The 13388-nt window shown below is 43.2% G+C and overlaps 1 protein-coding gene across 1 annotated transcript in view; it reads right to left on the bottom strand.

The window, feature by feature from the left end:
- Positions 1-13351, bottom strand: part of LOC310779547 (sodium/potassium-transporting ATPase subunit beta-2-like) — a gene marked incomplete at both ends in the record, with an annotated part of 15861 nt that extends 2510 nt beyond the window's left edge. Inside the window, 4 exons of the mRNA XM_083640071.1 lie at positions 2987-3192; positions 4381-4488; positions 4599-4727; positions 13261-13351. Coding sequence (XP_083496197.1) covers positions 2987-3192; positions 4381-4488; positions 4599-4727; positions 13261-13351 — 534 coding nt within the window. The remainder of the gene's footprint in view (positions 1-2986; positions 3193-4380; positions 4489-4598; positions 4728-13260) is intronic.
- Positions 13352-13388: the final 37 nt, after the last annotated feature.

The raw sequence follows: 13388 nt of genomic DNA, 5'->3' as shown, positions 1-13388 counted from the left end.
ATGGCTGGGTTAAAGAGATAGTTCAGAGATACAATAGTTTGGATTTTACTGAGCCAAATACAGTACATGCCTTCAGACAGACCTTATGTATTTGGTGTAGCGTTGAGTATGTCAAACAGCAATACCAGGCTATATTGGCTCAACTGCTGCCACAGGTGGTAATTACAGGATGCTAATAGATGCTACTGACCTCCCTGTTTGTACGTTCAGATAGCAGCTTCTTTTACTGTTTCTGATTGTACTCTTCCTCTCTGCAGTGTTTATACGAGGGATCAGTGTTGGTTAACAAACTGTTTCAAAATACTTCCGGAAACAGGGGTGATGTGCAGAGCGCAGATTATGCTCAGAGTGAGGACTGAGGAGCGGAAGTCGCTGCAGTGACAGTCTCACCGCATCAATAAAAATGTTATTTTAGAGCCACAATATTGTTATAAATATCAACAATTAGCCAACAGATATCAAAGCTGTTAGGCTTTATGGAAAGAGCATGACTCGAACTGGTTGACCATTATATCAAACTGGTCCTTCAGTGGCGTTTTATTGCCACACAACTAACGTTAGCTCACAGCTGACAGCTATAGCTAACAGCTACCGCCGCCACCTAATGCAGATGCATGTATTTACATAGGGGGGGCACCCATGTAGATGTGGATTTGCACGTAACACCCCTCAGCGCCACGAAGGAAGTCAGGTGTTTGTTATTTGTTACGTCATGCTGATTCCTCGTATAGCCTAACTCAGGGGTTCCCAAACTTAAGAATGCTGCAGCCCACTTTGAAATCTTAAAATCTTCCGGGGCCCACCCAACCCTTAATCACAACTTTGATCAACACACGAAACTAAGATAATGTATTTCCCTGTTTTTTTTAGATTATACTGTATATGTTTTATTTCATTAACAGAGCATGTGAACTTGGGCACAAGGGAAATTAATAATCCATCCACATACAAAAACATTTAGACAAAATACCCAAAAGCAGATTGCCAACATTTTCTCCCCCCTTACTCATCAGAAGTATTTGCATGCACATTTGTTGAGACAAAATGTGATGAGCAACAACAAAAAATCAATCCACAAGCTATTAATGCTAGGCTTTGAAAAATGCTACCTTATCTGTAGAGGGGAGACTGGTGGGTACCCATTGAACCAATTTTCATTCAGATAAATTGAGCTGAGAGGTCAAGGGTAGTGTTAATTTCGTCGACAAAAACTATGGCGAAAAATGTTAGTCGACTACCTTTTTCCCCAAGACTAAGACGAGACTAAAATGTTCAGAGTTTTAGTTTCATTGACTAAGACGAGACTAAAATACTCAAACTTTTAGTCAACTAAAACTTGACTAAACAAAAAGACGATGAAATAATATGATAATATTAATGATAATGATTTATGATACTAATTATAATATAGACTGTTTTCCCCCTCAATGCAGCAGTTCAGTTTCCTGTGCTGCAGCATCATAGATGTAGCTGACATTTGTTGTGTGTTTTAATGTTTTAAGTCTTAAAACACATTTACAGAGATCGCAGTTACAACATAACTCGCCCATCTTAGCTAAGGGTCTTATCTATATGTGTATGAGACACTGTGTTCCCAAAATGTACAGCTACTTGCTTGTCTACATTACAGTATATCCAGAGAGGTCTGAGCGCTTTCCACACAGCGCAGCCAGCCTCCCTCCCTTCTCCCCTCAGCTGCGGGCTGAGCAGGGTCTGTGAATAGGGTCCACTTGTCCACCGACACTGGCCCGGGTGGGCAGTCAGCATTAGCTACTTTCCCTGGGAAAGAGTTGGAAACACTGCTTCGAATGACCATTACTAGTACAAACGCATCAGCAGATTCAACAGTTTTCATTTACTAAAACTAAACTAAAATGTGAACAGTTTTCATTGACTAAAACTAGAGTAAAATAGTTATAATTTTATTTGATTAAGATGAGACTAAAATGCTCAAACTTTTAGTCGACTAAAACTTGACTAAATAAAAAGAGGATGAGGCTGACTAAATATAAGATAAAAAGATAAAAAACTAACAAGGACATTGGATACGGGACTAAGACTAAAACTAAATTAAAAGATAGCCGACAAAATTAACACTAGTCAAGGGACCCCTTTGAAATGGTTTTCACTCGCCAAAATGTAACGTATGTTTGGAGCGTTATTTAGCCCCCTTCCCGACAAGTTAGTATACGATGCCAATGGATGCCTTAGGTCTTCTAGTTTCTTTTGATACCAGGATCTCCACTGTAGCTTTAAAAATGACCCTGCTACAGACATTTGAAAGATTTGGAAAGATTTAGAAATGAAGGAGCTGGAAGAACAGGTGACCGGGATGCGGAGTGGGAATGACAGACGCCATTGTCCCTATAGTCAGTGTACCATCAGCAGTTATTTTAAGGTAAAATAGTGATGGGGCTTTAACACACACAGAAGACTAGCGATAAATGTTTAAAATCCATATCTGATATGCCAACAATTAATAATAAATGCGGTATGTAGTCCTGATCCTGGCTTGGCTTTTTTTTATGATGATATTTTCCTTAGTCCCAATCAATTTCTATTTCTCAGTCACTCCAAGTCTCCTAGCAACTAGTCTCTTAAAACAGACTGTCTCATCTACATCCGGCGAATGCAGCTATATACAGTCTGTACGTTACACCCCCAGAACATGCACAAGGAAGTTGGGAAAAAAACCTTCAGACTGGAAGGAAGTTCGACAAAATCCAACCAATCACGACACGTGTGTCCACGAAAAAAAAATCTGATTGGACTAATGAGCGGAAGACCCGCCTTAAAAAATTTTTTATTGGACTAATGAGCGGAAAACCCGCCTTTCTGCTTCCCATTCCGGTTGGTGCATGATTCTCCCTCACGAAGTACAGACGGTATAGCGGAAGCATTTGAAAATTGCGGAAGCCAACTCGTCTGTTCTAAGAGACTACCTAGCAACAGCATCCCTTTTCCCATCCCTGTTTCCCTTCCATACCCGGTTCAGCTTGATGATGATGCATGGCTTGCCGACATTGTATCCAAAGAAACGGTCATCGAGTCCAGAGCACTCCTCCAGGATGGTGCGGTTGAACTGACAAGAGCGCTTTGGGTTGTTCTTCACATCGCCGCTGTCGTCCTGCACAAAGTACTGGTCCGGGGTGCACTCATCATTTTTCTGCACCTGTTCTGAGTTGTTGTAGGCTGCAGAGAAAGGGGGGTGCATATTACCTTGTTGCATAAATGTTGTATACAAATAAACTGGTAACACTTTGCAGTAAGGCTACATGAATTAGGGCTTAATTAATGCTTAATAATAATTAACTAACCCTTAATTAACAGTTAAATAATCTGTCTAGCAATCATTTACTAATGGTGTTCATGTTAACTAAGCATTAACCTATACATTATTTAATAGTTTATGGTTATTTAAGGGTTAGGGTTACCTAATGGTTAGGGTTAACTAATCCTTAATAATCATTAACTAAGGGTTAGTTAAATCTTAATAAGCAATGTTACGCATTATTAAGCGTTAACTAACTGTTAATTAATGTACCCTTATTGTAAAGTGTTACCAATAAACTTGCCTTCTCTTGCCTTGCCTTAATTTGTAAAGGGTAAAGTATGGCTTAAAGTTGAATTCCGGTTTTTCTACAACCTTACAACGATCATTTGTTTTGAACGGCGACCTGAAAACAAGGAAAATGTGGCACCTGAAATGCTTGTATTTACGTCCTGTAAATACTTTATTTTCCGACATGCAGAGGCTCACATCGTTATTATATCATAGAGACAATGAGAAAATGATCTATTTTAGCTTGGTGCAGCTGGCTCAGCTCTGTTTGCTGTCCGTCACATTGGTAGATAGCAGCTCCTGTTTCCCCAGCTCCTCAGTTTGTAATCCATATGCCGTTATTCCTGCTCGAATAAATATGCACGGCCATTGAATTCAAATGCATCATCTATATTCTCAAAAACAGACGACAGATCAAATACAGACCATGAAAGTCCCCCAGAAGCGCTTTGACACGACCCTTTGACATGACCCGGATGTGGGACTTGCAGGGCAGAGTTCAGCGCTCAGAGCAGTCGATCTGTCGTTAGCATAGCATGCTAACTGCTGATATGTATCTGTTTTTGAGAATGTGGACGATTAATTTGAATTCGATGGCCACGTGTATTTCCAGGTTGTAAAAAACTGGAATTCTCCTTTAACTCTAACCCTGGTAGGAGGCAATCTCCCAGTATGGTACAGAAGTTACAGACACCCCACCTCGAGTCTTGTTTTCTCAATAATCTCTATATTTATACTATTTAAACCACTGAATCACTCATTAGAATAATTAATTTTTTGGACAACCCAAAGCAGTATAAGCAAAGAGGCAGACTCACGTGTGAGGAACTTCTCCAGGGCAGTGGCGTAAAAGTCCCAGCTCTCAGTGTTTTGCATGTTGTAGACGATCTCAAGAGACTCATCTCCTTTGGGTCTGATCATCATGCCTATGAGAGACAGAGAGACTGCTTCATGACTTCAGGCTACACACTGTGACCGATGTTCACCCCGTTGTATTATGACCCAGTGCCCTATTGCTGCTCTTTAGCTGCTGCACCTGGTGTGGCCAGTCTATCTTGCCAAGTTGGTTTGTGGTCATCCAAGGTCTGCAGCATCACATACATTGTCAGTGCAAACAGGCCGGCCAGGAATATGTAGAAAACTAGGTAGAAGAGAAGGATAAGACCTGCAGACAAAAAAAGAGACGAGAGAGTCTTATCAATATCAATGTGAAGTACAATATTATCACAGAAGTAATGATAAAGATCCAATAATTCAGCTAAATTTCCATGGTGACTATTTTGAATTTACGTCACACGTGCGAAACACTAGAGTACAGCCTAGCGTGCTACTGTTGTTTAGGAGCCGTGGTTCTCAAACTTTTTCACGTCAAGGACCCCTAAACTGACACAAATTAGACCATGGACCAGCATTTGATAAGATTTTGTCCTAGGGTCCGGGTCCCCCATCTGATAAGGTTTTATTGCTTAGATGTTTCATTACAGAAACTGTATGAACCCATGACCAAAATTGTCATATATTCTGTCATTGTGTTACTCATGGATGGAACTATAGTGAAAATAAATTATCCCCCTTTTTGCTGGAACCCCCTCAATGACCCCTGTGGGACCCCACTTTGAGAACCACTGGTTTAGAGGTTTGAGTGCAGCAAAAAGGAATCAGACAGAAAACAAAAAAGGAATCCAGACATACAGTACTTCTATTTGTTACATTGCAGGGCTGTACAGAAGGGGCACTATCTGTAGAAAGGGCACTATGTGTAGAAAGGGCACTATCTGTAGAAAGGGCACTGTCTGTACATCAATGTAACACAGAAATATGTAATCCCAGTGAATTCCCTTTTTGTTCTCTGCGTGCGAATCCTTTCTTGCTGCACTGAAACTTTCTCCCTGACAGTAAAGAAGACAAAAGACAGAAGCTCTACCACTGTGTGAACCAGGGTGGGAATTTCACCATTTTAGGGGCAAGGCCATCTTGCAGCATTTGCAGCATTGCAATTTGTTTTAGGGCACAAGGCCACATGCCAGGGCACAAAGGCAATTGCTCTATTGACATCAACAAGGGTGATTTTTTGGAAATGTGTGTTAAAATAAGCAAATTCCACATCCTTTGCATAGGGCAGGCTACATTAAACTGAGACCACTGATGCTTTTAAAGCAAGTGGCAGTAGCAGGCTGGTAGCAGGGCACTGCCAATGTGGCCTTATGGATCTCAGGGCATCACGGCCAGAGGGAGGGGCAACGGAGGCCACCGTGTAATTCCCACCCTGGCGGCAAAGAAAAATTTGCCTTTTTTGCATGTTTGGGGTTTTTTTGGGGGAGGAGGGGGGGGGGGGAGATGGGAGTGGGCCCGGGGCGGGCGCACCCTCTGCCCCGGTGTACGCTCCGCTACTGAGCACTAGTTTTATGTATGCCAATCTTCCTGGCAGAGATGTACATTAAAAATGGCCACCATGGGAATAAGATAAGTACAATTCAATTCAATTCAATTCAATTCAATTCAACTCAATTAATCAACCTCCTTTTTTGTAAAGGGCAACATGGACAGCAGAAGACTCTTGTGTGTCCTGTGGCAAATAAGATATCTTTTTTAATAAGTACCAATTCCATTGAGATTCTGAAGAAAGTAGTTTTCACAACCCAATAAACAAAAGTGTTTAAACAAAATAATAACATTTCAATATGTCTCCCCCCTTCATTATGGACTTGATCTGCACATCTGATCACATTAACGTGGGTATTTATAAACCCTGAGCTTAATTGATGTGGAGAATTGTCAGCTCTGCACCATGTTCAGAATTGACATAACATTTCCTATGGGCTGCTGCATGCAAGCCTTCTCTGTGCTGTTTTGTTATGCATTATGGTAGAAAAGATTAGATTTATGTCCATCTTTTATATTTATTTATCATCAGCTTTGCTGTGTCCAGACTATACTTGTTGAGCTTGTTGCTGTTTAAATCGAATGCTTGTGATTTATGCATGAAGGGTACATAAGACTAAAGTATGCAGCTTTAAATAAGTGCTGTTTCATAAATAATGTGCAATCATATTTTGAGAAATGATATTACGTCCAGATCAAATGAATTTTAAATGAGATGGAGCTGGCCGAGCCGGCTTTGACTTCAGGAATGCAGTGTTTGCCTGGTCAGTGGTCACCCTCTGTGACCTCTGTGACAGTATTTGCCTGCTTACTCTCTCTGATCAGTGTTTGCCTGGTCACTCTCTCTGATCAGTGACCCGCACTGATCATATATATTATATATATTGGTAACACTTTACAATAACCTACACAAATAATGTAGTAGTTACTAGTAAACTAATCATTAACTAATAATTAGTTAATGAGTAGTTAATGTATAATTTGTCATTAGTCAATCACTAGTTAATCATAGTTAATGAGTAGGTAGTCATTAGTTAATGATTAGTATCTAAGTTCCTGAGCAGAGTAGTTAATCATTACTTAATGATTACTAAATGTCAGCTCGTGAATATAGTAGTTAATCATTAGTTACTGATTAGTCGGTCAGTTCCATGAGTAGAGTAGTTAATCGTTCGTTAATGATTAATAAATGTCAGTTTGTGAATATATTAGTTAATCATTAGTTAATCATTAGTTAAGGTCACATTGTGAGTATAGTACTTAATCATTAGTTCATGATTAGTTGTTAGTTCCTTAGTAGAGTAATTACTCATTAGTTAATGATTAGTCAATGGTCAGTTTGTGAGTATATAGTTAATTGTTAGTTACTCATTACTTAATTGTTACCTGATCATTAGTTACTCTTTTTGTGTACCCTATTGTAAAGTGGTGCATCATACTCAGTAGTTTATGAATACTGAATTATTACTGAATTATTATCTGTCTATTAGTTAGTCTTTTTGTGTACCCTATTGTAAAGTGGTGCATCATATTCAGTAGTTTATGAGTACTGAATCATTACCTGTCCATTTGTTACTCTTTTTGTGTACCCTAATATAAAGTGAAAGATATCCTTATCAAATAAACACTTGCTCCAGGTGAGATTTGATCATATATATTATATATACTGTATGTATATTCAGCGGTGTTTGCCTGGTCACTCTCTGATCAGTGACCCGCACTGATCATATATTATTTATATTCAGCAGGTTTGCCTGGTCACTCTCTCTGATCAGTGACCAGCACTGATCATATATATTATATATATTTATATTCAGCAGTGTTTGCCTGGTCACTCTCTGATCAGTGATCCGCACTGATCATATATATTATATATATTTATATTCAGCAGTGTTTGCCTGGTCACTCTCTCTGATCAGTGACCAGCACTGATCATATATATTATATATATTTATATTCAGCAGTGTTTGCCTGGTCACTCTCTGATCAGTGATCCGCACTGATCATATATATTATATATATTTATATTCAGCAGTGTTTGCCTGGTCACTCTTTCTGATCAGTGAGCAACTGACCAAATATGTAGGCAAGAGGCCAGTTAATCTCCCTTAATAGAGGCCCTTGTTCCCCATCTACAACATCTGCTTGCTTCTCTCTCTCTCCCTCTCTCAATCTCTCTCTCTCTCTCTCTCTCTCTCTCTCTCACACACACACACACACACACACACACACACACACACACACACACACACACACACACACACACACACACACACACACACACACACACACACACACACACACACAGACGCACACACAGACACACATACCACACCACACTCTCCTACAGACTAAAAAATACCATGAATTGGATAATAGGACCTAGTAGAATGCAGAAATGATTATTTAATGGCAAAAACATAATATTGATCCGCTCACCTACCCTCGCATTCTGGCATTCGCACGACTGACAAATATCCTGGCTGTAACACAGCCTGGCTGTAACACGACTGACAAACATCCTGGCTGTAACACTGGCTGTAACACGACTGACAAACATCCTGGCTGTAACACAGCCTGGCTGTAACACAGCCTGGCTATAACACAGCCTGGCTGTAACACGACTGACAAACATCCTGGCTGTAACACAGCCTGGCTATAACACAGCCTGGCTATAACACAGCCTGGCTGTAACATGACTGACAAACATCTTGGATGTAACACAGCCACTGCCCCTCCTCGACACTTAAATAGTGTGAATTAAACGGGGATTGAATGGCCGGTCTTTGTCCAATTTCATGATCAAGTTGCAGTAACAATGGAAGGAGAGCAGAGGGGGGAGGATTGGAATGATGACAGGAGGGGATAGATGAGGACCCCCTGGAGATTGGGGCACAGGGTCAGGGGATTACAATCCGGTGTAAAGTGTTACACTAGTGACTAGACCATAATAGTGCAGCATATATTTGGGGAATTGCTGCTCACAAACATGAAACTGAAATCATAGGTTAAAATGGCTGCACTGTAGAGGTTAGACAAACCATTTCCTAAAGCAGTATCAGTCATTACAATAATCCACAGCATATAGCTTACATTTTTTGGAAACAACTGTTTGATCCAATCTTAGGGTATTTTCTGCTTACATGTTAATGTTAAAATCTGACTAGCACATCCCCCCACCTTTAGCCTAGACACCTGAGGCCAGTGTTGGGTAGCAGCTGAGCGTGCTGAACCTGTGGGTCTGCTGGATGGCCCCCAGCATGCGGCTCAGCCCCTCTGTCAGCAGGCCCAGCACTGCAGAGGCCTCCCTACACAGCCCAGCTTACAGGAATCCATAACAAAATGTCAAGGGCAAGCACCTCCCTGGGGAAGGTGGTGGTGGGGGGGGGGGGGCAGTTGTTACACATCAGACTGTCTTCGATGATTGAGAGGTTGTGTTTCTGTTTTTGTGCCTGTTTTTGTCCATCCCAGGTCCTTTCTAGGTGTGGTTTGCATGTTGTCCCAGTGTTCGTGAGGGTTTCCGCCGGGTACTCTGGTTTCCTCCCACCATCAAAGACATGTATGTATGGCCCCACCTCATAAAAACCCACTTGCTACAGAAACCTCAATCGCAGGCTTCCTCTGTTTGGGGAGCTTATTGGCATTGTGTGGAAGAAGAGTCATCAAATATACAGTCAGGCCCCGGGGCCCGGAGCAGGCTGAGGGCTCTGCATGGTGCGGGAATCCGAGATATTTGTGGTGCTGCTCACCACAAATATAACAGCACCTTGGGGAGATGATGTGTGCACACATGCGTGCAGGGTTAAGCGTGAAGGCAGGGTTAAGCGCGCAGGCAGGGTTAAGCGTGCAGGCAGGGTTAAGCATGCAGGCAGGGTTAAGCGTGCAGGCAGGGTTAAGCATGCAGGCAGGGTTAAGCATGAAGACAGGGTTAAGCATGCAGGCAGGGTTAAGCATGCAGGCAGGGTTAAGCGTGCAGGCAGGGTTAAGCATGCAGGGTTAAGCATGAAGGCAGGGTTAAGCGTGCACGCAGAGTTAAGCGTGCAGGCAGGGTTAAGCGTGAAGGCAGGGTTAAGCAGGCAGGGTTAAGCATGCATGCAGGGTTAAGCGTGCAGGCAGGGTTAAGCATGCAGGGTTAAGCGTGCAGGCAGGGTTAAGCGTGAAGGCAGGGTTAAGCGTGAAGGCAGGGTTAAGCAGGCAGGGTTAAGCATGCAGGCAGGGTTAAGCGTGAAGGCAGGGTTAAGCAGGCAGGGTTAAGCATGCATGCAGGGTTAAGCGTGCAGGCAGGGTTAAGCGTGAAGGCAGGGTTAAGCGTGAAGGCAGGGTTAAGCATGCAGGCAGGGTTAAGCGTGAAGGCAGGGTTAAGCATGCAGGCAGGGTTAAGCGTGCAGGCAGGGTTAAGCATGCAGGCAGGGTTAAGCGTGAAGGCAGGGTTAAGCGTGAAGGCAGGGTTAAGCATGCAGGCAGGGTTAAGCGTGAAGGCAGGGTTAAGCATGCAGGCAGGGTTAAGCATGCAGGCAGGGTTAAGCGTGAAGGCAGGGTTAAGCATGCAGGCAGGGTTAAGCGTGAAGGCAGGGTTAAGCATGCAGGCAGGGTTAAGCGTGCAGGCAGGGTTAAGCGTGAAGGCAGGGTTAAGCATGCAGGCAGGGTTAAGCGTGAAGGCAGGGTTAAGCATGCAGGCAGGGTTAAGCGTGAAGGCAGGGTTAAGCATGCAGGCAGGGTTAAGCGTGCAGGCAGGGTTAAGCGTGAAGGCAGGGTTAAGCGTGAAGGCAGGGTTAAGCGTGAAGGCAGGGTTAAGCGTGCAGGCAGGGTTAAGCATGCAGGCAGGGTCAAGCGTGCAGGCAGGTTGGCTTCGCCCCAGGTGGGGGGGGGGGGGGGGGGGGGGGATTGGTTGTGGGGTTCACAGTTTGCCCTCTCAGACCAAGCCGATGATGGCCAGCATTTCTCTGTCACCCTCCTTTTCTTCACAGTTAGATAGTTGAAAGCGACAGAACAAAAGGGTGGTGTAGGATGGCTCACGTCCTGCTCTTTCTTCTCCCATCATAATGGCAGGAGGTGTCTCTTTTCTTTCAGAATTAATTAGGATGACACGTTGCTAATTTGGTTTATAAACCCCTGATCAAACAGAGCTTTGAACTGAAAATGAAATGGCATTGGGAAAAAATAAAGAATAGCTTTGAGCTGTGGTTCTTTTAATGTCAAGCCATTCTCCATCTAATTTAGTTTACAGTGTGCAATCGGTAATAAACAAATCATGGAGAGTACTACGAACCACAAATATCATGTTGTTTAGCTTCTTATTGTGCCAAGCTCCTTTGAGGGTCTTTTCCTAGGATGCAGTGACACCCCTTAATGGTTCTTGGATGTGGGAGGGACAGAACACTTAATTAGGCCTATTATAAATAGAGGGAATTGTTTAACCATGCTCGCCTGGTGTCAGCTGGTAGCGCTATCAAAACTGGCTGTTTCCATATCATTACAGCCCTCTGCGCAAAATAGAACAGAGATAGGAGAGTTTTGTGTTTCTTCCTCAAAGAGGTCTTTGATGTAATGCTCTGAAAATAGGCTACATTGCACTGCGCAAGTCGATGCACAAACACCATCCTTTGGACTGTAGAGAAAGCCTTGCTCCGAAACCAGTGTAAGTAGAGGTACAATTTTACCTTGTCTTTTACCTCTTACCTCGTTCATTGTAACCAATGAGGAAATGGTATGTTGAAAAACCAGGTATAGCAGGCCTACACGTTGTGGCTTACTACAGAAATAGCCAATTAACCAGCCTTAGAGAGCACAGCTTATAGAGGCCACCAGTCCTCAAAGCACCTGGGATGCATTGAGCTGGATTAAGTGGTGCATTGTGGGATGATTCCAGCATAGGTAGCAGTCAAATGACTCCCCACCCAGTGCTATAGCCCAATACAATGTCTGGTCAGGATAAATGAGCATCAAGATGCCATTTTAAGATAAAAACATTTTTGGCTGTCAGCATGATCCCATCTCCAAACACAACATTGCAGTATTCGCATTGAGTTCATGTTCACACTGAAAAGGAAAGGATACTGTAAAAAATAAGCAACATTGCTGAAAGTGATTTGCTTTGCTAGAACCAAACTGACGTCCTGAATTGATACCTTATCTGCCAGCCAATGAAGTCATTAGATTAGGATTAAATCCCTCACTGCATGTTTTACTCACACTTGGGAGGGGCTGGGCTGGAGCTGATACAAATAGCATTTGGCCCTCGGCTTTACCCAGATTAAAACGCTCCAATGTCATTAGAACAGGGCCATATGTGCCATATCATTTGGTGGATCTTTTAAATAGTTGCCGGCTGGGTGTGTGGAGGAAAACAATAAGCTGAATGCCAGCGTTACTGTCCTTTGAAGTGGCTGCTCTGCTGTTCAATCTCCATTGGAAACCCTTGGGGGAAAAGCATGAAAATAAATCTTATAGAGTTTAGAGTTTATGTGGAATGCTTTGGCTATTGGAAAATGTTACGGGTTGACCCATCTATCCGCGTTTACCTTCAACAAATAGCCATAACCCATCTCCCTGACGAATGAGTCCAGTCTGCGCCAGAATTAATGTTAAAACAAGCTATTGGACTCCAGCATCGCACCCACAGAGAGAGAGAGAGAGAGAGAGAGAGAGAGAGAGAGAGAGAGAGAGAGAGAGAGAGAGAGAGAGAGAGAGAGAGAGAGAGAGAGAGAGAGAGAGAGAGAGAGAGAGAGAGAGAGAGGGACAGACAGTGGGGGAGGAGGAGAGTGAGAGAGAATTCGGGGGGGGGGGGAGAGAGAGAGGAGAGAGAGAGAGAGAGAGGAGGGGGGGGGGGGGGGGGGGATTGGATATGAGAAAAGCTCTTTCCAACAGATGGACGTGTTTCATGAATGCGCACTGATCTGGCTAATTCACATTTAAAATAAAATCACCTGCCTCCACACCCTTATGTGAAGCGCATTGCGCAGGTAGCCCAGTGACATAGGCTACATAAATCATTAAATACAATACAAAGAAACTCAGCAAGAGAAATGTTCCGCCGGCTTGCTTCAACAGACAGGAGCAATGCCGCATTTGGGTTTCAGCACCACGCTGGAGTGGACAGCGACAGCAATCTCATCAGCTGTGCACGACAGTAGATCGCGACAAACGACGCATTATGAAGCAAATACGTTTGAACCGGTGCCGAATTTAGTGTCAAATCTCCGTCTTGATTCAGCATATTGAAAAGGCTACGGGGCAGAGACAGAGACCTGTGACAGTGACAGAGCCGGGGGACCATATTTGCTGCATTGCTGTACAGATATAGAGAGAGGACTTACCCCAGCTGCTCGCCGTCCTGCCCATAAACGCCCTCGTCCTCGGGTTCCATATAAACTCCTTCCACCCGTCCTTTTCTCCATCCTTGGCCATGTTGTCTTATAAGTTTGGACTCCAACTGAGCGACAGG

Source organism: Poromitra crassiceps (assembly GCF_964638095.1).
Source record: "Poromitra crassiceps genome assembly, chromosome: 1".
In the NCBI taxonomy this organism is placed as follows: Eukaryota; Metazoa; Chordata; class Actinopteri; order Beryciformes; family Melamphaidae; genus Poromitra; species Poromitra crassiceps.
Note: the sequence above shows the minus strand (reverse complement) of the source record. Positions and strands in the feature narration are given on the sequence as shown.